The sequence below is a fragment of the Apodemus sylvaticus genome, chromosome 3, assembly GCF_947179515.1.
Source record: "Apodemus sylvaticus chromosome 3, mApoSyl1.1, whole genome shotgun sequence".
Lineage (NCBI taxonomy): Eukaryota > Metazoa > Chordata > Mammalia > Rodentia > Muridae > Apodemus > Apodemus sylvaticus.
In genome coordinates this window covers 134,321,143-134,349,102 of record NC_067474.1, presented here as the reverse complement: position 1 = coordinate 134,349,102, position 27,960 = coordinate 134,321,143, and the positions used below count along the sequence as shown (strand labels likewise).

Sequence of the window (27,960 nt, the reverse complement as noted above, 5' to 3'; positions counted from 1 at the left end):
CGCAAGCAGAGCCGCGGTGCTCGCCTGGGACGCGCCAGGGGGTCGCGCGGGCCGGCGGGCGGGCGAGCGGCCGCAGCTTCGGTCGCCATGTGCGCGCAGGTCTGGCTGCTGACCGACCGGCTCATCCGCGAGGACTACCCGCAGGTGCAGATCCTGCGCGCGCTCCGCCAGCGCTGCTCGGAGCAGGACGTGGGTTTCCGGGCGGTGTTCCTGGACCAGATCGCCGTCACCGTTGTCGGCGGCCACCTAGGTGAGCTCAGCCTGGCGAGAGAGGGAGGGGGAGGGAGGAAGGGAAGGGCGCCGGGGGTCCCGTGAGCCAGTGGCTCTCCTCACCAAGCCCCATTCCGAGGCAGCCCCTCTTTGCAGCACCCTGAGGCCAAGAGTAGAGAAGATGCTTAATTCATTTAGGAGACGAGTTAATGGAGCATTCACATTCACCTGAAGCTGAAGGCACCAAACCTCACGTTGCAGAGTCTCCTAGCACAGGTGGCCTTCTAGGTTGGATTCCGAAATTTAAAGAGCCAACCCAGAATTCACAAAATTGCTCTTAGGCAGATGTTTGGGAAACTTTTCCAGTGGTATGTATGCTCCAGTGACGAACGCCCTAGATAGAACACTGTTCTCAAACTGGGAGCCTAATTATGGGAGACAGCTGAGAAATATTGGGCTTCCCTCTGGAGGGGAAGGGGCAAGAGGAGACGATTGATGATTTCCATTAATTCGTCCTCCTTCCAACGGATGTTAAATTCTGATTCCAAAATAATCAAGTACCTCCAGACCTTACTGGTCCCTTCAGTGCTGGGTCCAGGGGAATTGGGGGAAGGGGAGGGGGGCATGATTATCCCTGACTGCCTATTCAAAGCGTTCTGTTTTCAGATATTATTATTATCTTCAATACATGCCTGCTATGTATTGCAAAGCTATTATCATGACTTTGGAAACTCTTATTCACTGGCTTACAGTTTGTGTTCTCAGCAAGCCCTCCGAGGTAGCCAGCTATTTCAGGGGGACCAGGGCTGAGGAGGGCTGGGCCCTCTTTGGTGCTTCTTGGAATGGTATCCATTTTTATCTTTATCTGGTTGAGTAGAGTACCTTCAGCCTAGGAAGGGATTCCACATCCTGGACAGACTACTTACAAGTGAGGTTTTGAGTGCGTGTCCCTAAGTGAAATAGCGCAGTTGTACATTGTTCATCCGTAAGTGCATTTAAACCTTCCTAGGTTCAAATTGCATATACTTTTGGAGTAGTATATGCAAGCATTAGACACTCCACATTTCAAGTGGTGTGGTTAAGTGTAAAAATACTATCTCTCAAGCTTGGGTTGCTGAAACCCTCCCAATTGGTTAACAGTGAACGCCATTTCTGAACAGAGAAACTGAAGAACTTGATTCTTTTTACCGCTTCCCCCCCCCCCCCAAATTTCTTGGTTTTGATTTGTGAAGATCACTTTGACTTTGATTTTAGGATTTGGTTTGGTTTTGCCTTTTCACGGTTAATTTTATGTGTATGGGTGTTTTGTCTCCATGTATGTCTGTTCACCGTGTGCATGCAGTACCCGTAGAAGCCAGAAGAGGGCATCATATCCTCTGGGAACTGATGTTGTGAGTAACCACATAGGTTCTAGGGATCCAACCTGGGTCCTCTGGAAAAGCAGCCAGTGTTCCTAACCACTGAACCCTCTCTCCTGCCCCATCTCTTTGAATCGTGTGTGTCATGATTAAGTTGAATTAAGTTGAGATTCTCCAAACTTGAAAAGCTTTGGGGTTCATATTTAATTGGAATGATCAGTTATATTTTGGTGCTTTAAATCAAGTCATTACCATATACCTCTTTCCACTCCCAAGATGAGTTTGCTTGTTTATTTTACAGCTTGTGAAAATGTCCTTTTAAGAGGTGGTAGTCAGATTTTCCTATCATTTGTCAGTCTTTACATGTACATCAACACTTCTGAAAAAGCTCTCTCTGTATGTCTCAAACTCCATTTTTAAGAATCAATTGTAAGAAAAGTGAAAATTAAATCACAGTGATTCAAAAAGCATGTAAGCAATTCAGTGGAACTCATGTGTGAAAATGTCTGCGTTCACAAACGAGTCATTTCCTTTTGGCTACAAGAAAATCTATATAGATGCTTGCTTGATCAATGAAGAAACCTGTCTTAGTCAGGGTTTCTATTCCTGCACAAACATCATGACCAAGAAGCAAGTTGGGGAGGAAAGGGTTTATTGAGCTTACACTTCCACATTGCAGTTCATCACTAAAGGAAGTCAGGACTGGAACTCAAGCAGGTCAGGAAGCAGGAGCTGATGCAGAGGCCATGGAGGGATGTTTCTTACTGGCTTGCTTCCCCTGGTTTGCTCAGCCTGCTCTCTTATAGAATGCAATAGCACCAGCCCAAAGTTGGTACCACCCACAAGGGGCCCTCCCCCCTTGATCACTAATTGAGAAAATGCCCCAGAGCTGGATCTCATGGAGGCACTTCCCCAACTAAAGTTCCTTTCTCTGTGATAACTCCAGCCTGTGTCAAGTTGATACACAAAACTAGCCAGTACAAAACCGAAGACAGGTTTTGGGTATTTGATTATCTATCTACCTATCTATCTATCTATCTATCTATCTATCTATCTATCTATCTATCTATCGGAGACAGGTCTCACTACGTAGCTTTGGCTGGCCTGGAACTTGCTGTGTAGACCTCAACTCCCAGAAATCCACTCACCTCTGCCCCCAAGTGCTAGGATTAAAGTCAGATGCCACCACACCCTCTCTGTGATGGTTATTTTAACTTAGGTGATCTACCCTAACCAACCTGGATCTGGATGGGGATGGCTGCTGGCTTAACATCTTATCTACCTTGTTTTGTTCCCTTTGAGAACAAAACAAAGCAAGTTCTTTAATCATTCAGCAAGTGTTTATTTCCCTAAACAGAAGTGATCACAAGACCAAACCACATGTAACTAATAGTAACAACAGTAATAACGGAGTCATAGTCAGAGGTCCTCACGCCTATGCGTGGTGTGTGCTCTGTTCTTACTCATTAATACTCATAAACATCAGTGAGGTCCTTATGCGACCAGCAGCAGCGGGGAGTTACAAGCGTACTCGGGATCCTGCTGGCTTTTCAAGCGTTAGTCAACACTGGCTTCATGGTCGTCTTGTCATTCCTGATCTTCCACTAAAATATCAGTCTGAGGTCCCCATCTGGTTCCCCCCAGATGGAAGATTTCATCCCTCAAATCCCTAGATTACATCCCTCAAATCTCGCTCAAGTCACTGCTGTGTCCTGGAGTCATTCCTCAGCTCCCTTCCCTATCCCCATGTAGACGGCTTCCACCTGCTACCAAACAACATTGGAGTAGCACCCATTGAATTCTTACTATAATTTATCTGTGAACAAGGCATGTGTCTGCCCCCTACCCTATCTAGGATTCTATGAAAAAACATTTTTTTTCCATGACCATGAGTACATGGTAGGCCTTCGGTGATGTTTGTTGGCTACATTGAAGCTTGAGTCTTAACCTGTAAAGTACACAAGGCTTTTGTGGAGTTAGTGACTGTGTTTGGGAGATCATGATTAGATGTGTGTGTGTGTGTTTGGAGTGAGCTGTTCTGTGAGGATACGTTTACGAATGACAGTTAAGTTCTCTGACCATCCTCAGGACAGGATTATTAACTGACTCAAGAGAAAGGGAGCGTTATAAAGTCATAATCCAAGACAGAGAAACTGTGTGAGCTGGCAGAGCTGCCCTGTGAGCATTGTCTCAGGAAGAGCATGACTCAGCGCCCCGCAGCTCTCTGAGCCTGAGCTTTGGTGGCCTGATCTGTTTATTTATTTATGTTCACGCAGTCCTGGAGATTGAAGCCAGGGTCTTGTACAGGCTAGGCAGGTAGTGATCTCCCTGGGTACAGTGCCAGTGCTGTAAAGTGCTTTCTAGGTCAGGTTCTCTTTTATTTGTGGTACAAAAAAAATTGAACTCAGGGTTTTGTTCACACGTTAAGGCAAAGCACCCTGCCACTGAGCTATGTGACTAGTCTTTTATTTTTTAATTTAAGTTAGTCTTGTTTTGTTTCCAATTTAGGCTGGCCTTGAATTCAAGCTCTTTCTAACCTGGACTATTTGAGACCCTGTCTCAAAAGGAAAGTGAGCCAGGTGTGGGGCTGGGGCTGGGGCTGGGGCTGGAGCTGATCCCATTGCTTGGGAGACAGAGGCAGGTGTGTCAGTGTGAGTTCGAGACCAGTCTGGTCTCCATAACGAGTTCCAGGTCAGCCAGGGCTACAAACTGAGTTCCTCAAGACTTCCCCAGCAGCAAGTAATAATTCAGTGATTTTGTGCTGAGGACTGAATAGGGATGATGGGTCTTTACAGTCTCACCTTTATCATTAAAATTTAACACGTGTTTTATTCTTCACGACAATCCAATTTCTCCATTTTGCCCAGTTTGTTCAGCAGGTATCCACTAAGCAGGATGCCCTGACATGTTCTGGAGATGTAGAATGTCAGACAGGAGCAGACAAACTTATGTGTCATGTGATCTGTCACCAAGTGTCTGCTCACGGCTTGTAAGGTGTTGTTCTAGGTGCCTGAATAAAAGTGCCAGAAATCACTGCCTCTCCAGGAGATTACATTCCATATTGAGGTAGAATATAAACAAGGTAAGTAAATGATGCAAAACATTTCTGAAAAAAACTAAAGGGGAGAAATGGTGGTTTGAACAGGAATGGCCCCTATAGACCCAAGTGTTCAAATGCTTGGCCCATAGGCATTATTAGGAGGTGTGGCTTTTTGGAGTGGGTGTGGCTTTATTGGAAGAGGTGTGTCACTGGGGATGGGCTTGGAGGACTTATTAGCTCAAAACCAGGCCAGTGGCTCACACTCCTCTCCCTGCTGCCTATGGCTCAAGATGTAGACCTCTCGGCTGGGCAGTGGTGACTCATGCCTTTAATCCCAGCACTTGGGAGGCGGAGGCAGGCGGATTTCTGAGTTCGAGGCCAGCCTGGTCTACAGAGTGAGTTTCAGGACAGCCAGGGCTACGCAGAAAAACCCTGTCTCAAAAACCAAAAAAAAAAAAGATGTAGACCTCTTAGCTCCTTCTCCGGCACCACATCCGCCTGTGTGTCATGCTTCTCACCGTGATGGTGATGGACTAGACCTCTGAAACCATAAGCCAGCCCCAATTAAATGTTTTCCTTTATAAGAGTTGCCATGGTCATGGTGTCTCTTCCCAGCAATAGAAACTCTAAGACGGGAAGAAAGCGGGAGATGGACAATGGCAATATGAAGATAACTGGGTGATGCTCGCCCACGGGCGTGTTCTGGTCCAGAACAGGAGGAAGGCAGGAAGCACACAGCTTGCTTTAGAGAAGGCACTTCGAGGAGGGCCGAGAGCTGCACTTCCCTGTGGGTGTAAGGATAGGTATAGTTAGGAAGTAACTGGTTTAGGAAAGTGTAGGTTCTTCATTGAGGGGCTATGACCGCTCTAACCATGGCTACGTTTACAGTACCAGCCAGGAAGTCCCTCCATTCTAGCGGGCCTTACGTCCAGTTAGACAGCTGTTGGTTACCCCCAGATAAAGTGGTGCTATCTCACCCTCGGGCTAACTTGCTGGCCTGCCCATTGTGCTTCGTGGGCTTTCCAGCGGGGCAGGACTGTCAGTGGCTTTTCTCCCTTGGCAGCTTACAGGGTGCCTTCCAATATCACGAGAGCTAGTCAGTCCTCTAGGAGAAGGTGTGCAAGTCAGTTCCAGCTTAGTTCTTCCAAATCCTGTGTGAGGTGATCAGAAATCAGGTCTTACCTTCAAGTTCTGGCAGGGCAATGGTAATAGCCTGTGTTGGTTTAGGGGTCTCTTGGAATCCCCTGACTATCATTTGAAGGGAGGTTTCCCCTGTCTGACACTGGAGTTTTGGCTAAATAGACTATGGCTCCTACAGGGGAGGGGCAGACATTATCACCCTATGTATTTGAACCATATGGGTTATATATGTGTTTTTAGGTAAGTTTATAAAATAAATGTTTCCCTATGGAAACATCCTCAATGTCATTTAGATCTCTGTCCTCCCTCTCCCTCTGGGTTATCCTCCCCACTTCCTCCCTCCCCAGGAAGTTCACTCTTCAGCTGTAGACAGTAGAGTTGTCCAGGGAGGAAGGAGTGCGGAGGAGGCCAGTGTGGAAGAACAGAGGGAGTGCGAGGCAGAGGGAAAGAGGCTGAGGGTTGGGGTGGGGACGAGATGAGCAGCTACACAGGGGCCTTGTGGGTCCATGACCGACATTGGTTTCAGTCTGGACGAGGAGGAGATGGCAGAGAAAGGGCGGGGATGGGGCATTGCATGACAGCTCCCAGTGAGGTCCACTGCAGCCTTTTGAGTGGAGCAGGGAACACAGTGAGAACACCAGTCTGCAAGACATTGTAAAGGGCTGGGGGGCGGGGGAAAGTGGAGAGGAGTCAAGGGGAAGCTAAGGACGAGGGGCTTTACCTGTAGAGGAGGCTCACTTATAGGTTGGTCCCTGTGATTCAGTGGAGAGGGAGACACTGCATCTCTCCATCCAGCAGGGGGAAAGACATGTGCCCTAGAAGCTAAAATGAGGAGCAGCGAACACATCAACCCTGTGTCTAGGGCCGGTGACCTGAGGGGAGAGTCAAGAAAACAGCCTGGCTTGGGAGGGCAAATGGGAAAACAGAGTCACTGAGAAGAGAAAGGCATTCTGCTGGTCTTGGAAGAAAGAAAGAAAATGTCTTACTTTGCTTTCATTTGCTGTGATAAAGACTACGACCAAAGTAACTTGGGAAGGAATGGCTTTCTTTGGTGCACACTTTGGTGCAGGTCACAGTCCACCACAGAGGGAAGCCAGGACAAGAACTCAGGGCAGGAGCCCGGAGGTGCTTCCTGGGTCGCTCTCCAGGGTGTGTTCAGCTCAGTGTTTTGTTGTTGCCATTATCTTAATATTTGTTAAGATTTGCTTTTATTGTTTGCACTTGTGTGTTTGTGTGAGCATGCACAGGTGCGTGTGTGCCCACAGAGGCCAGAGGCCTTGCATTCCTCAGGAGGGGGGATTAAAGGCAGTTGTCAGCCGCCTGACGGGGTTGCTGGGGATGGAACTCTAGTCTTCTGGAAGAACGGTGTGTGCTTTTGCTGCTGAGTCATCTCTCCAGCTCCATCACTTGCTTTTTCCATAGCTGAGGATCACCTGCCTAGGGTAGCACCGCCCCCAATGGACTGGGCCCCCCACATAATCATCAGTGAAGAAGATGCCTCACAGACTTGCCTACAGGCCAATCCGATGGAGGGTTTTTTTTTTTCCCTCGGTTGAGATTCCCTCTTTCCAGATGACCCTAGCTTGTGACAGGTTGATAATGTATTAGCTGGCACAGAAAGGAAGGCTCACCAGGAGAGGCTAACAAGGGAGTTTAGAGCCCATGTGGTCTGAGAGGATACAGCAAAGATGAGACGGGACAGACAGTTGGACAGAAGAAACTGTGAAGGCTGAGAGAGGAGTTCAGTGGTTGAGTGCTTGCCCAGCACCTGGGGGGTCACACAGCTGGGGTGGAGTGGGTGGGCAGCCATGGAGTCTGGAGTCAGGGAAATGATATGGGCCTCGAGTACCTGAGTGAAGGACTTGGTAAGACTTGCTTCCTAGTTTTAGAAAGGCCATGTTGGTGAGGTGCTGGTATTGATAGACAATGGGAAGCTTTGCCAAGTTCTGGGACTCTTTACATTTCACAGAAGGGGAGACAGGTCCAGAGTCACAGCAAACAGCTGAGCTGGGGCTCTGGCGTGAAGGCCAGGCCTATTCTGCCTCCATGACAACTTCTTGGAAAGATTTTCTAAGCCCTTCCTTGGTGCTAGTTCTGTTCAGACAGAAGATGCGCATTAGCTTCACATCTTCCTTCTGAGCCCAGACACACTGGGAGCCCCCGTGTCCGGTTTGAAGCAGTCCTCTGGTCTCCCCCATCCCAAAGCTCCCCTGTCTTCTGTGCCACACATGCTCTGTACAGGACACCCTAGGCATTGACAGCAATTGTGTTGGCTTTCTTCTTACACCCCAAGGACATTGTCGCACTGCCCTCTCCTTAGAATAGTGGCTGTTCTTCAGCTATCTGGAGCCCTCCCAGTGGGTCCCTTACCCTCTAAACCATTTGACTGTTGGATTCCATTTGTGCCTCCAGGAGCCCATTATGATAACACACACACACACACACACACACACACACACACAGCCCCAATAAGGAATGGAGAATGAGAACCATTTCCAGCTTTCTCCCTCCCCTCAGGTGGGTGTATTTTTACTCAGTGCTGAAGGATTCCCCTCCAGAGGATGCCAGCTCACTGATCACACAGTCTTACCTCCCACACCCCTTTCCCAGGCTCCTCTCTCAGCAGTTCTTGAGATCTGTTTGGCTACATGAGCTTGGATTGTGGTCTCAGTGTGTCCTGGGTAAACCCGAACTGAGATTCACTCAAAGAAGCTACCCAATAAAATACCTCTGAAGGAGGACAAGGTAATGCATGCACCGAGTCAGACTTCAGCTTCCTGGGAGCTCTGGGAGAGCTGAGGCTGCTGCCTGGCTTAACTTTGTGCTGTGCTTAGTAGGTGTGTCTGCCTCAGGCCAACAGTTGACAAAGGCTGCACTGAATTAGAGACCTTGGGAAAGCAGTGTGTGGGAAAGGAAGAGGCCACACAAGTCACTGGGTTGCAGTGAGATGGAGGGGAGATTTCTTTGAACCTCAAAAGGATAAGCACAGTGGTGATTGGATCTACCCCCAGAATCCATAGAACTCCCTCAGAAGAGGTGGCACAGGGGGTGGGGGTGGGGCAGAGCATGGAGGAGTTGAGTCAGGCAGGGACAGATGCCTGTTGTGCTTTGATGACATGGGTTCCTCCTGACACAGCACACATGCAGAGGGTGACAGCCAGAATGACTGGCTCTGGCACTTCAGTGCTAGCCACAGTGGCAGGATCCTGCGAAAATACCATAGACTTGAAAGGGCCACTGAGGGTCTGCCTTGCTCCGGTCCTCGGAGTCGGCTGTTTCTGCTGTTTGCTTTGTACATGAAAGGTTTTTGTTTCCCTGTGTGCTGGGATCCAGGTTAGTGTTGAAATTTCCTTTTGTGAAGCCAGGTGGTGTGTGTGTGTGTGTGTGTGTGTTCTCCTGCAGGGTAGGAGACCGGTAAACCCCAGTCCATCCCCTTTGTGTAAACGCCAGAACTTTGTGATCAAATCCCTTCTAAGTGAATAAACTATGTGGACGTTCTTAGGGCGTCCCAGCACAGAGCAGATAATGTTCAGTGAAAGTGCCACCCTGAGGTAGGTCCGACTGATGGCTCTTTTGTGCCCATGCTGCCCTTCCTCTGTGTGGGTCATGGAGAGTAGGGTTTTTTTGTTTTTTGTTTTTATTTTGGTTTGTTTGTTTGGTTTGGGTTTTTTTGGGGGGGGGGGCGGATTTGTTTTTTCCCAGGGTTTCTCTGTATAGCCCTGGCTGTCCTGGAGCTCACTCTGTAGACCAGGCTGGCCTCGAACTCAGAAATCTGCCTGCCTCTGCCTCCCAGAGTGTTGGGATTACAGGCGTGCACCCCCCACCCCACCGCCCCATCCTCTCCACCTCCTCCCGGCTCTTGGTTTTGTTTTTTGTTTGTTTGTTTTTAAGTTTTAAACATCTACCTTGGAACCAGGATTTGGTTATTGCTTTTGTTTGTATATGGAATAGTACTATATCTCCATTGTAAGGTACTGCACACATAAATGAAAAGGTTTACTCTTGCTGAATTTAACTCATCCTAATACAGGTTATGGAAGCAGACTTGATTCTTTAAAGAGGTTATTCTACTTTTCTGACTGGTGTGATTATTGTTGGGTAAGGCTCACTTTGTAGCCCAGGCTGGCCCCAAAGCTGACCCTACTGCTTCAGCCTCTGCAATGCTGGGATTACAAGTATGCTAGTTAGTTTTGTATCAACTTGACACAAGCTGGAGTATCCCTCCAGGAAGATGGAACCACAGTTGACAACAGGTCTCTATCAAATTGCCTGTAGGCGAGTCTGTGGGGTATTGATTAATGATTGATGTGGAGCGTGGCCTATCTTGGGTGGTACCACCCCAGAGCAGGTCATCCCAGTGGCCCTGGGAGGTACAAGAAAGCAGGCTGGGCGAGCCTCAGGGAGTGGGGCAGTGAGCAGCTTCCTCCATTGGCTTTGCATCCATCCGTTCTTGCTTCCAGTTCCCTGCCTTGAGTTCTAGTCCCGGATTCCCTCAGTGATCCGCTGTTATACAGAAGTACAAAATGAAATAAACCCTGTCCCCTCAAAGTTGCTTTCGGTTGTGGTTGTTTGGTTTATCACAGCAACAGAAAAGCAAGCTAATACAACAGGCATGCACCAAGTGCATTAAAATATCTCCAAACATTAAAATATCTGAAAACAGAATCCAGGAGGAAACTGGGATCCAGTCACCCATGAACGCAGAAGACGGAGGAATGAGTCTCTGCTCCACAACGCCCATTTGTCCTCGCCGGGTCGTTGCGTGAGCCAGTTTGACGTCTCATACTTGCTCCTACTTCCTACTGACTTCTTTGAGTGGTCACTTCTTGGTTGATTTTTTTAACGTGGTTGGAGACTAACCATAGAGACTCTCCAGCCCAGCCAGGCGTCCAAGGGATGGAGGGGCCCAGAAGCGGCTCACGTCCTTCCCCACCTCCCTGGCTTAAGGGTGATAGTTATATCAAGTCCTGGGCCATCTGAGGGCCAGGGCGGCTTTCCTCCCCATCACCACAGCCAATCAGAGTCCATCCTCCAGTTCACACAGGTTCTCCATTCCCTTGGCTTGAGGCCAGCAAACCATGATGAGAACATGAAAGATCCTGGGAGGGCTGGAGAGGTGGCTCAGCGGTTAAGAGCACTGATTGCTCTTCCAGAGGTTATGAGTTCAAAGCCCAGCAACCATATGGTGGTTCACAACCATCTGTAATGGGATCTGATGCCCTCTTCTGGTGTGTCTGAAAAGAGTGACAGTGTGTTCATAAATAAATAAACCTTTAAATAAATAAACCCTTAAAATAAAAAGAAAGAAAGAAAGATCCTGGGAAAGGTGACATGTTTAGTAAGCTGTATTCCTGCACTAGGCTTAGCAGGTGCCTACCTGGGAGTCCACTGGTGGAAATTACCTATGTGGGTAAAGGTCTCAGGAGCCAGCCCGGGGAGCAAATTGTTCTTGGCCCCATGTGGCTGCTGCTCTTACTGAAGCCAGAGCGAGAAGCAGCTTTCTCTACCTGAGGTCACATTGTAACTGTATGACGATGGCCAGTGTGAAGAGACCGAGCAAGCACGTGGGGAGTGGTCCAGAGCAGGAGTGTCAGAGATGTCAGAGGGCAAGATGTATGGCCATCCCTTAGTATTTGCAGGTGATTGGTCTAGAGCCTTCCGTCCCATATCAAAAGCCAAGGATGCTCCAGGCCCTAACGTGTCACCTGCACCTATGCTCCTGTACTTCTGCATGCCTCCAGATCACTTGCAATACTCAGTGCAGTATAAACATTGTATAAATAATTGTGGGTTCTTTATAGGTTTTTTTTAAGGTGGGTGGGATTTGAACCCAGGGCCTTTTGTATAATTGGTGAGTGATCCCCAGCCCTGGAAATAGTTGCTATACTGTATTCATATTATTTAAGGAGTAATGTCAAGAAAAAGCCTGAACATTTTAAATATGGACATAAATTAAGATTTTCTAGTACTTTCTATTTGCAGTTGGCTGGATCCATTGATGTGAAACCTGTGGATATACAGAGCTGGTACAACCCCAAACCCAACATGTCCTTCTTGTATAGGGCTAGACAGCAGCCTAGGCAGACACCTGACCTGTGCGCAGGCCTGGCAGAGCCTTTGGGGTTCCACTTTAACCCATTGCATTCTTCATTTATTAAAGGCTTCAGTGGGGATGAGCCAGGCCCAAAGATTTACAATTGGAGGAGAGAGATGAAGTCCTGGTAAGACTTCCCAGGTGTCTGTGCTGCTGCTTGTAGAGGCTGAGCTCTCTCTCTGTGCACTGTGATCCGTATTCCCAGAGATGGACTGAATTCTGTTCTTCCTGTGTAGACGTCTGTGTGTCCGTGGCTTGTGCTGGGATTTGAAAGCTGAATGCGTCTCTTGCTTCTTGCTTCTCTAAATTGCTTTTCTGTTGCCAAGCTATTTTCTCATTGAGTAGTTAAAAAAAAAAAAAAAAGTCCTACCTTGCTTTTTGGAATATCTGTGCCGTGACAGTGTTAGTGCCGTGTGTGTGTGTGTGTGTGTGTGTGTGTGTGTGTGTGTGTGTGTGTGTAGCATTTGGCTGATTTTTAAAGCATCTTTGATCCCTGTCTCACCGTGTGATGATGTGCTGGGCTTCCCTGTTTGTCTGCCATTTTGATCAGTGTGGTTACCTTTCCTTTTCTTCCAACTTTGCCTTGTCCCCACTTCTCTCATACTTGTTCCCAGGGCTGAAGGGAGAGGGGATTTTTTTCAAACTGCAGGAAGGGCAACTTTAAGCAGTCCTGCTGCTAGTGGCCAAATGAACCTAACTGGGTTGCTTTTTACCGACGAGTCCTGAAACACCTCTACATGCTGGGCTCACAGCGTCAGCAGAAGTGCTGAGGAAAAAAAAAATGTGACTTAATAACTGTCCCTCTACATCCACACCTTTACAACCAGTAAATTATTTGGGATAGCTGGCTTGTAAGTTAGAGCCACGTAGTCTTTTTTGTGGGTGGCTTACTTTCTGTTTGGTAGGGGTTTTGTTATTTGTTTGTTTTTGAGATTTTTCTTCTTTCTCAGCTCAGAACTTCGATATTGATATAATCATGATATCATTACCATGTAGTCCAAGCAATCTTCGAACTCTTTATCCTACTACTTCCCGAGGGATGAGAAGGCAGGTGTGTGTTCCTGTGCCTGGTTTAGGAGACACCATGTGGCACTGTGCAAGCGTAAGAGGACCTTAAACTCAGCCCTCGTGCTCTAGCCCTGAGCAGTGCCCCACACCTGAATCCCCACTGGAGAAAGTGATTTCACTTGCACTTGGTTTTTGGTTTTTTTATATATGTTTAAGCCCATAAGGTGGGCCTGTGGACCGTACTTTAAGGTTTTCTTTAGAGCATTTGGGAGATGCTTTGAGGTTGGTAAAAATAGACCCTGTAAGTCTTGAAATCCAATTTTCATTGCTTCACATAGTCCGTGCCCCGCCTCCCTCCCTCCCTCCATCCCAGGTGCCTGGTGCCCTGTAGATGTTCAGTGTCTAGAGTCAGATAAACCCTAGGGTGTCAGGGCTGAGAGGCACCAAACAGTGTGCATAGCCACCTCTACCCTGGTATTCCCTCTGTGCCATGTTCCAGTGCCTGCACCATTCTAAAGGTATGGAAGGGTAACGGAACTTGGTGAAGCCCAGATCCATCTTCCTGCCCCTTCTGTCCAATTCAACAACTGCCAAGTGCCAACTAGGCACCAGACACTGCTCCAGGGACTGGAGTCAGCACAAAACAGACAAAAAGCATTTGGTGGTTAGCTCCTCCTCTTGGTGTCATGCGAGGCAGGCCAGAAGTCCTGCACAGAAGTCCTTCAGTCATATGAGGCTACTCAGGGTCCTCCCAGTCCTTACATCAAGTTGAGGTTAGCCCAGAGTCTTTCCACTTGTATACATGACAGTGTCTTTTAATAAGTGTTATTTAATGAATATTGAGTTCAATATTTGTTAAGTATTGAATTGATTTTTTTGTAGACATTTTAAACCTTGGTTTTGTGATAATATACACGTGAAAAAAAATCCTGGAAAATTTAGATAAAGAGAAAAAAAAAAGGTCTGGTCATAGGAGTCCATGTCTATAACTCTGTCACTAGGGGTGCTGAGGAGCCAGGTCCACATAGCAAGACACTGGAGAGACAGAGACAGAGACAGAGAGATGGAGATAGGGGGCGGAAAGAGAGAGAAAGAGCGGGGGAGAGAATACTTGTAACTCTATTCTCAATGTTTAAAATGTGTATTTCTTTTCTTTTTCCCCAACCTGCATCTATTTTTGTAGTTGAGACCATAGTGAATTAGTTATTTTGAATCTTATGCCAAGTTGGGAGTTGAACCCAGACATTGCACGTGTCAGGTAAACACTTTACATAGCAGATCTAGAGTCCTGTTCCTCCATTTAACATTGACATTTGCATATACAAAATGTAACTGTTCATAAAGATTGTTTAGCTGGGTGTGGTGTAGCATAGGCCTGGAGTCTAGGCCCTTGAGGCAGAAGGATCGTGAGTCTAAGCTAGTCAGGGCTACATCATGAGATCCTATTTTAAACAAAACGAAACAAGCAGTAATAGGAAATTGTCACACATAATGCTCTAGCCAGTAGATTTTCACGAGGCCCAGTCATGGAAGAGTGTAGGGATTCCAAAAGCAGGCAGCACTGCTGCCCTCCCAGCCCCAGAGCAGTCCCTGCCCCAGGGGAAGCAGGGCCTGACTGCAGCTGTGCCATGGACTCTTCTAACTTGTGCGTTACATTCTCTTCCCCTCTGTTTGTTATTTGTATCATAATCACGTTCTGCCCATTTGCCGGAGGATGGTGCTGTCTGCTGCTTCCTTGCGCCATACACTACCATGTGCATACACCACCATGGCCGTGTGGTAGTTATGAGGCTCTTTTCTGGCCAGGTGAACTCTGGAAGCACCGGTGAGCACTGAGCTCACTCTAGCCCTTGCTTGCAGGCCTGCAGCTGAGCCAGAAACCCCTGACCACCTTCCCCGACGTGGTGGTCGTACGAGTCTCCACGCCCTCTGTCCAGTCGGACAGTGAAATCACCATTCTGAGGCACCTGGAGAAGCTGGGCTGTCGCTTGGTCAACCGTCCTCAGAGCATCTTAAACTGCATCAACAAGTTTTGGACATTCCAAGAGCTGGCTGGACATGGGGTCCCTATGCCAGACACCTTCTCTTATGGTGAGTTTTCTGAAAATATATTTATAACTCCTTCCCAAAATACTGGTGCCTCTCTTCCCTCTCCAAGAAAATTCCCGTGTCTCTGGTTGCTTTTCCCTGTGAGTCTGTTCACCTTTGGGTGGGATTAACATATTGAATGCTGGCCAGTCCTTCTGGGTGAACTGTCTTGGCCACTCTCTGTTTGTAGTCATTTGATAAACATGGACCAGCCACTGTAAGAGGATGTCTTAGTCAGTGTTCTATTGATGCGAAGAGACACCATCACCAAAGCATATAGTAGAAAGCATTTAATTAGGGGCTTGCTTACAGTTGCAGAGATTTAATCCATTGTCATCATGGTGGGGACCATGTCAACAGGCATGGTACTGGAGAAGTAGTTGAGAGCTTCATCCTGTTCCATAGGCAGGGAAAGAGACTGGGCCCAGAATGGAGTTTTGAAACCTCAAAGCCTACCATAGTGACAACAAGGCCACACTTCCTAATCCTTCAAATCCTATCAAAGAAATTCTTGCACTGAGGGCTAAACATCAAATATATGAACCTATGAGGAGACATTCAAACCACCACAGAATAGTCCTAGAACAGCCCTGCCCCCAAGGCAGTCATTCCCATGGCATCAGAAACAAAGGGCTGCGAATATACAGGCAGTTTCCACTCAGTGTGGTCAATGTTCAGAACCTTGGGTAGTACAAGAGTTCATATGAGAGCTTCCAGTGCAGTGATTGGACATTGAGGACAACGTCCTTAGAGAAGTCACATCATCATCTAAGCTAAAGAGAGCCTGTGGAGGCAGGGGGCGGGGGGGGGGGGGGAGGAGGACCTGGTATCGCCAGTAGTTACAGAAGGCTAAGGGTGCACGAGAGCATTGATGATTAGAAAGGTAAGAGCCAACAAGATTTCGGTATCACAAGGCTAACAGGAGGCTTCTGATCAGGACGTGCCTATTCAAAGTCACCCTGCAGATCATGTTGGCCACCACATGAGAGTTACATAAGGCAAACTAGAGACAGTGTAGTGAAACTAGTGAGTGGTAGGCGTCTTCAGTGAGGAAGGAATGGTATCGTAAGCCAGTAGATACGTGAGCAGATTCTGGGATTGTGAGCACAACAGATGCGATCGAGCAGAACAACTGATTGTGTATAGGGAGTGTGGGAAGGAGTCAAGGTGACTAGGTTCTGGCTTGGGTCAGTAGATGTCAAGAGGAAGAAGTAAACTGGATGTCAGGGTGAGTGGCTGGCAGGGGGATGATTTCAGTGGGGACTTGGTGCATTTACAACATTTACAGTCTGTGTGAGGGAAAATGCTTGGGAAGCAGTGAACAATGAACCTGAAGCTTCCAAAAGGCTGGGGACAAGGATTTAGAAGGATTTAGAGGATTTAGAAACCCCTCTTAAGCTGAGTGCAGTAAGAGGCACAGGAGTTACTCAGTGTGGACATGCAGGAAGAAAGAGCAGAGGTCTAAAGGGTCCAGTTAAAGGGATTTCCACAGAATGCTTGTGAGTGCTTATGCTGAAATCCTAAACAACTTAAGCTTAATTGTGAGACTATAATGATCCAGACTCCAGCCCCATTGGAGACTTGAGAAGGAATAATTATTACCTGAGTATGCAAGAAATGTAGGCAATCAGCTTCCAAAACTTTAGCAATGACCAAGAAAGCCAGCTGCCTGGACAGTCCCCCAAAAGTTCTCTGTAAAATTGGAACATCCATCATCAGCCTTCTGGCCCGAAATATCTGACAGACTTTTTTTTGTGAAGCAGGAAATATGAAGGACTGCTTACCATGTCTTGGCAAAGCTCAAAAGTGAGCTGTAATGCATGCTTGTAATCCTGGCACTTGGGAGGTAGAAGCAGAAATAATGTAAGTTTGAGGTCAGCCTGAACTACAAAGTTAGATCATCTCACAGAAAACAAAAGAATAAAACATAAAATGAAAATAGGGGAGGCGAATCTTTTAGGGTATGGAAGAGGAAGAGCCCATAAAAGGAACTGGGCCAATGCGATTTTAGAAGAGGAGAGAACAGAGGTGCCACGGAGGCCAGTGGGAAAGATGGAGTGATCAAAGCCCCACGTGGCTCCCCAGGGCAAGAAGCCTGCTTTCTGCTCAGTGATGAGGAGAGGAGCCATCATAGGAGGCATACAGAAGTGAAGGCCAGGGGAAGTGATTGAAATCTGTAACTTCCAAGCCGCTTGTCAGTGGGTTACAGAATGGAGTCAAGGGAGGCGAGGGCCCAGCAGCAGGACTCCATTTGTTTAGGATGAGAGTGAGTTGAGCATCTGAGGAAGCTAGAACAGAGGAAGTAGAAAGGAGAACTGAAGAGGAATGCTCTGATAGTATGAGACCTCCGAGGAGGTGACAGGTTCCCACTTCCTTGTTGGCCATGTCAATCACAGGTCCTAGAGGCTGCGTACTGCTCCTTGCTACCTGGCCCTCTCCACAGCACAGCATTTTTCTCCTTCACGGCCAACCGAAATTGCTCTGAAGACTTATTTCCTTTTAAAGTGGTCTGTTTAGAACAGGCCCACCAAGAATCATTGTCCTCCTCACCTTTGATGGGCTCAAAGTTAACAGACTATTAATGTAATCCCGAGTGATAATCTATGTTCCCATAAATTCAATGGCCTCTCTCCCACTCAACAGAAGGGATTCCATAAAGGAGTTCACCAGGAGGGATAGGTAGGAGTCTAGTAGGCCATCCTGGAATTCTGTTCCCACAGCCATTGCGAAGGACCTAACTAAGAGTGCCATGAGCATTACCACAGCTGGTGTGACGTTCCTGTGGATACAGGGGCTTGACGCTGGTAGTTGCCTTTCTCTGGTCCCACCGTGCACATTATAGGTGTGGTCCATGTCTGCTGGGTTTGGATGGATTTGGATTGATTTCATCAGCACATTCTACATGGGCAAGGGCTGGGCCAGCTTCTGCCCCACTGCTAAGACTTTATTGACTCTCGCCTTTTCTTGGCAGGTGGGCACGAAGACTTCTCTAAAATGATCGATGAAGCAGAGCCCCTGGGCTACCCAGTGGTGGTGAAGAGCACGCGGGGACACCGGGGTCAGTGGTCCTACTGGGCTCGCTGGGTAGTCAGTGCGTGTAACTGCCATTCTGCCGCACAGGGACGCTCTGCACACTCACAGGGTTCTGGCTGTTCTGTTCAGTCTCCTCTGTCCTGTCAGACGCCTACCTCTCCTTAGCTACTGCAGCAGACATTCCCCTGAGCTGATTTAGAGTCTCAAGTCCACCCCAGAGCATCTTCTCTCTCTTTTTAGTAGATTCTCGGAAACAGAGCTGCTCTCTCTTGCTGAACACCCTCCCGTGTCCCCATATTACCTGCTAGACCAAGCCCGTGTTCCTCGAGGCGCCATGGTCTGTGCAGACAGCCTTCTTCATCCCAGGCTGTCCTTAGTCCCCAGACGCCGTGCACACTCTACCCCATAGCCGTCTGCTCTCTTGACTTCACTGGTGCTCTGTCTTTGCTCATCTTCTCAGGCCAGCTCCTGACATCATTCCTTCTATCAACACACTCCTGGTCTTCCTCCCTTTTTTTTTTCTTCAGACAAAATCATTCTTCCCTATTGTTTCTGAAGCATTTTGCTCTTCTAGTACAGGGCTACACTGCTTGACAGCTCTAGTTTTAAATGATGCTCAGGGTAGGGACCAGGTCCTGAGCACCTGACTCTATAAGGCAGTGGTTCTCAACTTCCTACCCTGCGGCCCTTTAATAAAGTTCCTCCTGTCGTGATGACTCCCAACCATACTGTTATTTTTGTTGCTACTTCATAACTGTAATTTTGCTACTATTATGAATCGTAATGTAAATATCTGTTTTCCACTGATTTTAGGTGACCCCCAAAGGGGTCTCTACCCACAGGTTGAGAACCACTGTTATAAGGCCTGCTATGGTGCTCAATGCAGAGGAGGGGTGTGGCAGAGATCTCGGCATGAGAGAGTAGTCCCCCTCTAGTAGTGGTATGTAACTCAAATGCAGAGTACACTTGGAATCAAGGCTTCTGGAGCAAAATGCAGCATCCTAAACAGATACATGCTGACCCCTACATGTGATGCACGGTCTGATGTAGACATTCAGAGAACAGTCAGTGCTTTCAAGCTCACATGTTAGATAGTGCAAAGGATCCCATTGCAGGGTTCGTGAATGGACGATGTCCACGAGCTCCTTTGAGCCTGAAGAACACGGGAGCTCACGCAACCTTTTTCTTTTCTGTTTTCAAACTTTTAAAATTTTTTCATTGATTTCATTGATATGTGTATGTGTGTGAATGTTTTGCTTGCATATAGGTCTGTACCACTTGTGTGTAGTACCTGAGGAGGTCAGAGAGACTGTCCATACCCCTCACAACTGGAGTTACAGACAGTTGTGAGCCACCATGATGTGGGTTTGGGAATTGAACTGGGTCTTCTGCAAGACCATCTACTTCTCTAACCACTGAACCACTTCTCCTCATTTCTGTTTTTAAATCTGGGCTATTCTATTCCATTAACACACCACACTCATAAGATTCTCTCTTCCCTCCCTTTCTCTCTCTCTCTTTCTCGCTCTCTCTTTCTCTCTCTCTCTCTCTCTCTCTCTCTCTCTCACACACACACACACACACACACACACAACTTAGATACTCCACAGTGGACATTGATTATACGCCTCCTGTCACCTGCCACTTGGACATATTCAAATAACTTGCTTCCTGTCCTCAAATTTCACTGGGTGTCTGGAATTCCATCATTTCAGGAATGATTGAATGTTACATTTTATTTTATTTTATTTTTATGGTACTTAAGACTGGAGCCAGGGCTTTTAGTATGCTTGGTCATCATGCTATATTCCCAGCTCTGAACGCTGGCTATGTTTTGGAGAGTGGCTTTTCAGTTTTAAATCTTCTGTGTGTATGTGCACGTGCGTGCGTGCGTGCGTGCGTGCGTGTGTGTGTGTGTGTGTGTCTGTATGTGTAGAGCCGGTGGGAAGGCGACAGTACCCTCCTCTGTCACACCCCACCTTACAACTTTAAGGCTGATCAGAAAGTTCAAGGTTTTCAATTGGCCTGGCAGCCAGCAGACCCAGTGATCCTCCAATCTCCACCACTCTTAGAACTGGAGTTACAGATATGCACAGGATCCCTGCCTGTTATGTGGGTGCTGGGATTCAAACTCAGATTCTCAGGATTGCACAAGTGCTCTTACAGACTGCCTTTCTACCCTCAACCCTAACTTATTTTACTCATTTTTATTTTATGTTTAAGATTCCAGAGCTGTTCCACTTCCCTCGTGGTGTTGACAAGAAACCTAGGGAAAACATTTCTTTTCCACTTTTGCCTAAGAGAATGCTCAGTCATGCATGTTCATGCCAGATTTGCAGGGCAAACCTGTTGGGAATGCCGCGCCGACCTGTTCACTGGATGATTAGAGAGCAGATGCTGGAGGGCAGCAGGCGCACAGGTGGTTCCCGGAGCAAATGGGAATTTGAGAATCACAGAGGAATGCTCTCCCAGAGGGCCCCAGGATGGGAGCCATTCTCTGTGGAATCAAGTGAGGATGGCCAAATAGTAAATTTCATTCATTTAGAAGGAAGAAACAGCTGGGCGATGGTGGTGCACACCTGTAATCCCAACACTCTGGGAGGCAGAGGCAGACAGATTTCTGAGTTCGAGACCAGAGTGAGTTCCAGGACAGCCAGGGCTATACAGAGAAACCCTGTCTCAAAAAAACCAAATCCAAAAGTTCAAAAAAAGAAGGAAGAGGAGGAAGAGGATGAGGATGAGGAGGAGGAAGAAACAGGAAACTGGGAAGATGACTCTGCTGTTAGCATGCCTGCTGAGTAAGCAAATCTTGGTTTGACTCCCCAGCACCCACATAAAAAGCTAAGTGTGGATTTCTGAGTTCTGAGTTTGAGGCCAGCCTGGTCTACAGAGTGAGCTCCGGGACAGCCAAGGCTATACAGAGAACCCTGTCTCGAAAAAACCAAATCAAAAAAAAAAAAAAAAAAAAAAAAAAGCTAAGTGTGGTAGTGCATGCCTGGTGAGAAAAGCTGTGTCAAAAAAATAATGTGGCCAGGCAATGATGGTGCACGCTTTTAATGCCAGCACTTGGGAGACAGAGGCAGGCAGATTTCTGAGTTCAAGGCCAGTCTGGTCTACAGTGAGTTCTGGGACAGCCATGGCTACACAAAGAAACCCTGTCTCAATAAACCAATAATGATGATGATGATAATGTGGAGGAGCTGAGGAGATGGTGGAGGTGGCTCAGTGGATACTACACTTCCGGTACAGGCGTAAGGACCTAAGTTGGAGACCTCAGCACCCTTTTCAAAAGCTGGGTGTGATTTATGTGCACCTAATCAAGCCAGTGTTGATTAGAGTGGGTAGAGACCAGTGGGTGCTAGGAGCGGGCCGACTGGCCCGCTAGCAAGAACAACCAGATTCAAAGATCCTGTATCCAGGCAGTGACCAATCCAGACATTGATAGAGGAAGTCACCCAGCATCTTGCTCTGGCCTCCACACCTGTATGCATGGATGCATAGATGTTCACATACGTATGACACATACACACACACACACACCTGACATTGATCTCTGTCCTCCATGTCCCCTACATTCACATATATGTGAATATATGCACATATCACACACAAAAATGGAAGTTAGGAGGGTGTCTGTCAGGTCCCCTCCTGTGAGCCCACAGGCCACAGGCCATCTTGTGTCAGCAGTGAGGACCTGTAGGCCTCTTACTGTGTTGTCCTCTGAAACTCCATATCTACACACAATTCCTCTAAACTCTGTTCATTTAATTGTGTCCTGTAAACAAAGATGAGCGTCTGCCATATATGCTAAGCCCAGTATGGATGGAGTTTAGAGACAGACAGACAGACAGACAGTACCTGTAGCACCTTGGGTGGGAAGGAGGCGCTTCCTGACTAGTTTAGGAGTCTCAGAATCTTTCTTCGGCTCCTTATCTGAGTTCCTGGGCTACATTATAGTTTCATTTTGGAAAAAAAAAATAAATAAAAAAGCAGGCACAGGACACACTCTTTGATCTCAGCACTCTGGGAAGTTAGGATTGGAGGATCTGGCTTTTAATTTTAGGGCAGCGTGGAGTACATGCAGAGTAAGACCCTATTTCAAGAAACAAGCAAACAAAAATCAGGTGTGGGGAGAGAGACAGTGGGGTTAAAATCTGAAGAAAAGAAGGTTCAGTGCTTTTTGCTAAGACAAAAGAGTCTCATCAAAGAAATGGGAGGGTCGATATATAGAAAGTTCTAGAAAGTGATACCTGTTTGGGGCAGGGAGACAGGCTCAGGAGGTAGGATGGTAAAACAGGCGTACAGCCTGTCCAGCGGTCTCCCTTGCCCTCTTTCTCCTTGAAGGAAAAGCTGTTTTTCTGGCCAGAGACAAGCATCACCTCTCTGACATCTGCCACCTGGTCCGCCATGATGTGCCCTACCTGTTTCAGAAGTATGTGAAGGAGTCGCACGGAAAGGACATCCGGGTGGTGGTGGTGGGCGGCCAGGTGATTGGCTCCATGCTGCGCTGTTCCACAGATGGTCGCATGCAAAGCAACTGCTTTCTAGGTGAGCCGGGGAAGGCTTGGGGTGGGGGAATTGGGGAGGGGACCTCACAGAAAATGAGAATTATGCCCATTGGCAGTCCAGAGAGGGACGGGAAGTCAAGAGCTAGGCCAGAAGACAGGGTCCTGGTGTCAAGGCACTGAAGTGTAAATCCTTATTGTGTAGATGTTAGGACTCAGCAGTCAGGAGTTAACAAGGGAGTGACCAGCATTTGGGCAAAGGTCTATCTGAATAAAACATGGATGGCATAAGGAAGCAGGTGAGGAGTTAGACTTGAAAACTGCATCCCCTCAGTCGATTTACCGAAGGCCTTACAAGTGGGTCTAACCTGTAACCCGAATGCCCCCAGAGAGCTGTGAACACAGCCAGCACAAAAGCACAAACTTACTTAAAACATTAAAACTTTTTATCTTGCAATTTTTTGAGGGGTGTTGTGAGACTTGGTTGCATAGTCCTCAAGTGTGCACTTTGTCGTGTTGTCATGTCAGTCATGAAAGGACTGCCACACCCAGGCCCTGAACCAAAGCCAGGGAAACATCATATTTGCTCTCACATTTTAGTTGATTTCCTTTCACGCATGAAACTCCCAGAAAGCTGCAGTCTGTATTTCAGCTGAATGTAGGGAATCCGGTCCCTGTAGCCCACCCAGAAAGCTGGTTCTCTGTCATGGGGAATGGAAACAGCCCAATAGGGATACATCCTTGTCCCCAATGGCAGAAAACTCTGGTCATGCTTGGTGAATGAATTTATGTTGGTAATTTGGAAAAAGAAAAAGAAAAGCCCTAGAGCCATTTCCTGACCCGGCAGCTGCGTGGGTCAAGTTCTTTGACTACAAAGAGGTTCATTTGCTGATCGGGGCCTGTTTGGCTAAAGGTCTCCAGGCAGAACCACAGCATCTGCAGGGTAGCCGGGACGACGGAGATTACGAGCAGTGGTCCTCACCCTTCCTAACGCTGCCGCCCTTTAATACTGTTCCTCATGGTATGGTCACCTCCAACCATAAAGCTATTTTGTGGCTACTTCCTAACTGTAATTTTGCTACCATCAAGAATCAAAATATAAATATCTGATAAGCAGGATATCTGATATGGGAACCCTGTGAAAGCGTCCTTCCACTCGCAAAGGGGTTGTGACCCACATGTTGAGAACCACGGGATTGCGAGGCGGTTCTTGCCCTGGGCTAGCACATGGCCCAGAATCGTGCAGGCAATTGTGAGATACTCCAGCCATGCAAGCAAATTCTGGGCTAAGTCTCACATTGTGCTGAGTACTCAGAGATTGTCTTCACGTACACGGCAGCCATGAGCAGAGCCGCAGTATGGAACCTCGAATTTGTGGGTGGTGTTCATGGTGCCCGGATACCCAAGGTTGATAGTATGTTGTTATTATCATCTTTAATTTTCTGGTACTCAGGACTGAACCCAGAGCCTCGTACATGTTGAGTAGGTGCTGACCCTGATGCCCAGCCCAGCATTATCATTGGTTATAAAGTATGTTGTTCCTATCTACTATATGATAAGTAGATTATCATTTTTCATTTTTCTAACAACCATTTATTGAAAACATACTGTGTGTTAAGCACTGTGACTTAAAAATAAAAATGAACATTTTAAGTATGAGTGTATGCCACAGGTGTGTAGGTGCCTGTGGGGACCAAAAGAGGACATCGGATCTGTTGGAGTTATAGGCAGTTGTGAGTACCTGAAATGGGTGCTGGGGACCAAAGTAGGGTCCCCTGGGAGCTCAGCTGGTGCTCTTAACCCCTGAGCCATCTCTCTTGCCCCAACCTTCTGAAATTTTAAATAGCACTGTGAACAGCAGTACTTGTCTCGCTCCTTCTCTGTCACCGGTCCCATCTCTCGTGAAGGTCATTAGCCTCATCGGTGAGTGGCATTTGTCACCTTCAAGTTGCTGTGCTTTCTTTCCAGGTGGTGTGGGTGTCAAGTGCCCACTGACAGAGCAAGGCAAGCAGCTGGCTATCCAGGTGTCCAACATCCTGGGCATGGATTTCTGTGGCATCGACCTTCTCATTATGGATGACGGCTCCTTCATGGTGTGTGAGGCCAACGCCAATGTCGGCTTCCTGGCCTTCGACCAGGCATGCAACTTAGATGTGGGGGCAATCATTGCAGACTATGCTATGTCCCTGCTGCCAAACAGGCAGACTGGGAAGATGGCCATCCTCCCAGGACTGGCAAGTCCCAGGGAGAAGAACGAGCCAAACGGTTGTGTTTCAGCTCAGGGAGTCGCAGAGAGTGTCTATGCCATCACCAATGGGTCTACCTCTAGTGAGAGTGAACCTGAACTGGGAGAGGTCCGGGATTCCTCAGCAAAAACAGTGGGGGCCCCACCTGCCCATGTCGCCCGAGCCTGGCTACAGCATTAACAGGATTGCTTCACAATTCCAGTGAATTCCTGCTTTGTTGGCAGCATTTAAACCAAATGCTACTGCTTCCCTGAGTAGTGTTCAGTGAATTAGATCTGGACTAACATGATTTCATTTGCACAGAAACTAGAAAATCCCATCCGGGCACTCAGCATCCTTTCTAATAACAGTTTGAACAAACAGCCTAGCTTTGTGGGTTTTGTAAAGACTCATATAAAAAACACTCATGGAGAACAACTTCCCGAATGATCCATGTGAGACCAACATCTATCGCAAGCACGTTGATGGAAGGGTAGGGCTTTAAGGCGGTGAGTCCATGTTGCTGTCGCTGGTCCTTAGCAGCAGTGAACATGAGCTTGGCTCCTGGACACACCGTCCTCACATGCTGGAGACGGAGGTGTGTGCAGGTGGGTGGGATGCTTCCCCAGTCACCATCTCACCACATTCCTCAGCTTCTCACCAAAGTGCTGTGTAGAAGGTGAGGTGGACCATTCTTTGAACTGGCCGGTTGACCTATGTCCTGCTTCATAACAGGGAATCTCTCCAGATGGCTTTGTCTCTCAGAATTCACACCCTTGCTTTACCTGATGTCAGCTCCAGCAGCTTCACGCACCTTTGCTGCCTTTGGCCTCAGCCGGAAATGCACCTGACGAGCCACGGCCACACCCTTTGTTCCTTGTGCACTGGAACTCAACACCATGGACTTTTCCTTTTCAGTGGACTCTGCTCACTTTTCCTGTGGAAACCAGTGCGATTTTTACCACAGAAAGTTACTGGGCGATGACTGTTCTTCCCCCTGCTTCCTCTGGACATGCTCCTGTTATCCAGACACCAGGAACCCGTCCTTACCCATTTTTCCAAATTGGGGAGACTCGGGTACTTGTGGAGGGGTGAGTGGGCTATTGTTGACATGATATCAAGTGCTTTCCTTTGTAACTCTTTAAGCAGTAGATGAGATCTTTCCCCTGGAAGAAATAGTAGAGACAGTTTTGCTTCTGCTTATAGAAGGTCTAACTGAAAACAAGCAGTGACCAAATCTACCCAGAGTTACCTCATTATACTCACTAGGAAGCCCATCCTCTTCAGCTGTTTTAGGGCAGGTGCCGAGAACATTGAGGATTCTTCTTTGGGATTACTTCAGTAGCCATCAGAGGAAAGAGGCCTCATAACTTTATCAACAGGCCTTGTTTAGTTTCTTTTACGCCCCCCCCCCCCACTCCCCATAACTCCTGCTACCTTCCAAGGCAGTGCCAAGTTCCACCACCCATTGTATTTACCAGACATAATGCTCTTTGGCTATTAGAAATTATATACCTATCATAAAGGACAAAGATTTGCCCATTCTGAGAAAGCATTTAAGTTCAGTTTCCAAGGAAGGTTCTAGAAATGTGAGTTGGGTCAGCTACACTGGAGTAAACATACATTTTCCTAAGGTATCTACTTTGAAGGCACCACCACCCAATGGACACTCAATTCCTGTACTCTAAGTATAAAGTGTATAGAAAGCCAAATGATAAATGTTTTTTCACAACACACATTTAAATAGAAACTGGCCTTTAAAATTAGTTGGAACCAGATTACACCAACTTGACAGTCACATACCTGAAAATGTTGGTGCCACGTGACAGAAGTCATGCCTCACAGCTGTAGTTCCTATGCAGTCTCACCCCTGGGTGCATGCCACTGAACTGTAACCTGAGTGTGTGTCTGTACCATTGAAATATGACAGTTCACCCTTATAGACTAAGATTTGTATCTTCTCCTTAGCACTCGGGTGGCTTTAAAAGAAGGCTAGTTACAATCTGTTCCTGCTAGAAGTGGTCAGATGTGAGCCCGGATTGGCCTCTTGGAAGCTACACTGACACATATCCATCATTTAGCCCAAGCCTCTTCGGGTTGATCTAAGTCCATCTAGGCCCTACCTGAGCCGAGCTGCTCGGAGTGTTTCCAGATTCCTTTGCCAAAGGAGGCCATTTCCCAGCTGGCAGAGATGTCTGCCAATGGTGTTATTGCCCAGAACTAACCCTGCCTAGAGGCAGAGAAAGCTGACTCTCACCTGGATCCTACCCCACTTTGGGATTTCCATACCACAGCTGGCCATGGGCGCTTCCTTGTGTCTCAGTTCTGTGGCCCCGCCATACTTGCCACAGCTGCCTACACTTGCTGGAAAGAACATGGCCCTGGCTCTCCCAACACAGCTGGGCACCTGAGCGCTGTGTCTCCGTCTTTCCATTCTGTAGACCGGGAAAACGGCCTATTTCATTTACCTCGTGGTGCACTCTGAGACTGAAGTGAGTTATGAAGCGCAGCTGGCTGTCTGTGGGAGGAAGCAACAGACACCTCCCAGTGTAGTGTTCTGGTTCTCGTCGCTCCTGAGGGAGTTAAGAAAGGAAGAGGCTATGAATTCTTGGCCTTAGCAAGCTCAACAGTAGTAGGGGCCCCCCAAAATACAGAGTGCAGCTTCTTAGAGGCCTTCCTGCCAGCCACAGGTACTTTACGACCTGAAAGGAGTAAGGCACCCAAAGAGCCTTCTGGATGTACCCTGCATAGCCTGAAACCCTTGACTCATGTATGCCAACACCAAGTCTTCCTCCGTAATACAGATTCAGGGTGTGTGTGTGGTCCTTCCACTGTCTGGTAGCAACATCTTGAAACTGGTCAAAACTTGAATGTGAATAGCTCAGTCACTCAGAATATACATGATTCTGCACTTGGGAAAAACATCTTCATGTGTCTTGTCTGGTTAATTGTGGTGGGGGGGAGTGATGGAGGGTGGATTGGAGACTTCGGGTCCTTAGAGTTTGAGACGTGGTGCTATTGTGGGTTCAGCATCCCTCCTGACCAGTCCTGGGCCAGTCAAACAGGCCAGGGTGGGGAGGAGAATGGAGGGGAAAGGCCTGGGATAGTTTTGTGGCAGAGATGATATCAGAAGCCCTTGGGACTCTAGAGGAAAGGAAAGAAAATGGCTTAAGTCATGGTAACAACAGCCTACATATATAGGAAAGATGGAAGTTAATTTGGGGGACAAGGGAGGTTCTAAGACCAACCAAGTCGCTGA

At 47.6% G+C, this 27,960-nt stretch overlaps 1 protein-coding gene across 1 annotated transcript; it reads left to right on the top strand.

Annotated features, from left to right (window-relative positions):
• The first annotated feature begins 62 nt into the window (after positions 1-62).
• Rimkla (ribosomal modification protein rimK like family member A) lies at positions 63-27,612 on the top strand. Its single transcript, XM_052177210.1, has 5 exons — positions 63-250; positions 14,711-14,941; positions 17,910-17,996; positions 22,316-22,519; positions 24,445-27,612. The coding sequence occupies exons 1-5, from the start codon at positions 88-90 to the stop codon at positions 24,900-24,902; spliced, it is 1,143 nt and encodes a 380-aa protein (XP_052033170.1). The 5' UTR covers positions 63-87; the 3' UTR covers positions 24,903-27,612.
• The last annotated feature ends 348 nt before the right edge of the window (positions 27,613-27,960 follow it).